Source organism: Microtus ochrogaster, chromosome 24 (genome assembly GCF_000317375.1).
Source record: "Microtus ochrogaster isolate Prairie Vole_2 chromosome 24, MicOch1.0, whole genome shotgun sequence".
Lineage (NCBI taxonomy): Eukaryota > Metazoa > Chordata > Mammalia > Rodentia > Cricetidae > Microtus > Microtus ochrogaster.
This window is the reverse complement of record NC_022024.1, coordinates 32552500-32554871: the sequence shown is the minus strand read 5'-3', so window position 1 is coordinate 32554871 and position 2372 is coordinate 32552500. Positions and strand designations below refer to the sequence as shown.

At 49.6% G+C, this 2372-nt stretch overlaps 1 protein-coding gene across 1 annotated transcript in view; it reads right to left on the bottom strand.

Annotated features, from left to right (window-relative positions):
- Window positions 1-2372, bottom strand: part of Utp20 (UTP20, small subunit processome component) — an 80010-nt gene that overhangs the window by 37500 nt on the left and 40138 nt on the right. The window contains exon 27 of the mRNA XM_005358277.2: window positions 1824-2032. Coding sequence (XP_005358334.1) covers window positions 1824-2032 — 209 coding nt within the window. The remainder of the gene's footprint in view (window positions 1-1823; window positions 2033-2372) is intronic.

Sequence of the window (2372 nt, the reverse complement as noted above, 5' to 3'; positions counted from 1 at the left end):
ACACGGCACTGTGATCGTCTGGACACATAACAAGCAGCCCTAGCAAACAAGATGCCCACCATTCTCCAGCTCTGCTCTTCCCATGGGCAGGAGGGGCACATTCTGTTCATTTTTACAACTAGAGTTCCAGCTGTCCAGCTTACTCCGTAAGTGTTGACCAAGCTAGAGGAAAGCCCGAAAAATAAGCATTTGGAGGCTTTATGGATATTTGTACACGGCCACCACTTCAATGGACAAACACTACAAAACCAGTTACTACCTAACAACACACTGCATGTCAGCCAACACTGCAAAGGCTACCAAAGCCATAAAAAGCAAGTGTGTAAGTGAGCTCAAACACACACCAGGACAAATCACCGTGGGGTGACTCATGCCTCTTAGAGGAACTCCTCGGACCTGTTTAAAAGAGCAAGGAGCTCCACGTCCGTGAGCAAGCCTAACACCTCAGGAACTAATGAACCTTGAAATTGCACAAATGATCCTCTGAGTTACACAATGCTGGCTTGGGAGCATGGCCCATTACTGAGTAACTTCTAAGTTAATCCAAAGTCCAAAGGCCGCGTCTTTACGAAACCTCTCACACTTCTGGGCTTAGCGCGTGCACAGACGCTCCCCTCTGTCTGCGCTGAAGCTGAGATGGAAACGTCTCCTTTAAGCTCACATAGGACAGAGTTTCCTCAATCTCACGCTGTAGACCAGGCTGGCCTTGAAGTCAACCGAGATGAACCAGCCCCTGCTTCCAGAGCGCTGCTATTAATGGTGTGTGCCCACACCTGGGCAGCTCGTAATCCTCTTGCCTCTGCGTCCTTCAGCAGATCCAACTGGTGTGGCCATCACAGCTGTGGCAGCGTCCTTATCACACCTCCGCTCAAGGTCTATCAGGAATTCCCCAGTAGGAAGGAAGTTTTCATACTTCCAAGCAAATACGTGTGGTATCACCAACCCCGCTTACGGGACGCTTCCCCTCCCTGCATTCTAGACACCCTGGCCCCGTCTCTTCTTAGAACACACTGGAGCTGTGCCACCCCAAGGGTCAGCTCCTGCTGACTCAGTTCATTAACAAGGCCAATTTACAGCTACCTAAAAACCAGCTGAGAATCCTGACAGCCAACTTCTACCTGAGACCGCGTTCAGAAGGCAGTTCACTGGGCGTATTATGAATCAACAGACAACTTTCTTGCTTGCTTGTTTTCTTTCTTTTCTTTTTACTCTTATTTCACAGGAGTTGGTGATTTGCCTGCATGTATGTCTGTATGAGATGTTGGAGCCCCTGGAACTGGAGTTACAGACAGCTGTGAGCTGCCATGTGGGTGCTGGGAATTGAACCCAGGTCTCAGGAAGAACAGCCGGTGCTCTTAACTGCTGAGCCATCTATCTCACCAGCCCCCAGAGACAACTTCTTCGACAAACTGAAAGTTATGCCCATTTGTTAATAACAGCCACAGTTCAAAAGACAAAATGGGAGCCTGGGTCTTTCCTTCAAACCCAATTGCTCCAAGGGCCTCCTGTTTATCATAATGTACAACCTTCTTCCCTCCGTCCTCAAACGTCCTCACGGCCACATTCCTATTTCAACAGAACAGGTCTGGAAAACAATTCAGAAAACATCTACAGCGCTTACCTGCTGGCAGTTGGTCAGCTACCTAAGCAGTCCTGCTCATCACTCTGCTTATCTATCAAAAACTGCACTGGTTCCAGCACTCACTTCCCAGAGTCTGTGCGACACTCTCAGCATAACAAGGGTTCTAGGAGGAGATTTAACCTGGGAAGCCACTGTGATTCAGACGCCCGCCGCCGAAAAGCGAGCGTCTCCGGCCTCTCACCTTCTCCCGCTGGTCGAGGATGTGCGAGACGGCGGCCGTCATACACAGCAGGATCTGCAGGATCTTCGGCAGGTACGCGCTGATCAGGTGGCTGACGTTCTTCAGAACCACCTCCAGGCTGTTTAAGATGCCATGCTGACGGCCCACGGGAAGGACCTTAGACAAATCCAGATCCTCCACCGCCCGAAGAACTGCAGAGTGGCACTCCCCTAGGGACGGAGAGGATGTGGTGTTCAGGGAAACGCTGGTCTCTGTGAGTGCAGCATCCCTCCCACCCCTAAATAGTGCAGCGTTCCTAGAGATGTGTTACTGTAGGGGACAATGCACTTCTCTCGTAGGTTACCTCCCAATTTTTATGAAAATGCTCAGGGAGCCAGCAAGCTGGGTTTTACTGTCCAGTTTCAGATAGGGAAACTAAGGGATAAAGAAAGATAAGATAGTTGGAGGGCTGACTCTAAGAACAAATCTCACCCAATTTTATTATTATTTTCCTTTTTTGAGATAGGGTCTAATTATGTGGCTATGGCTGTCCTGGAACTCACTATGTAG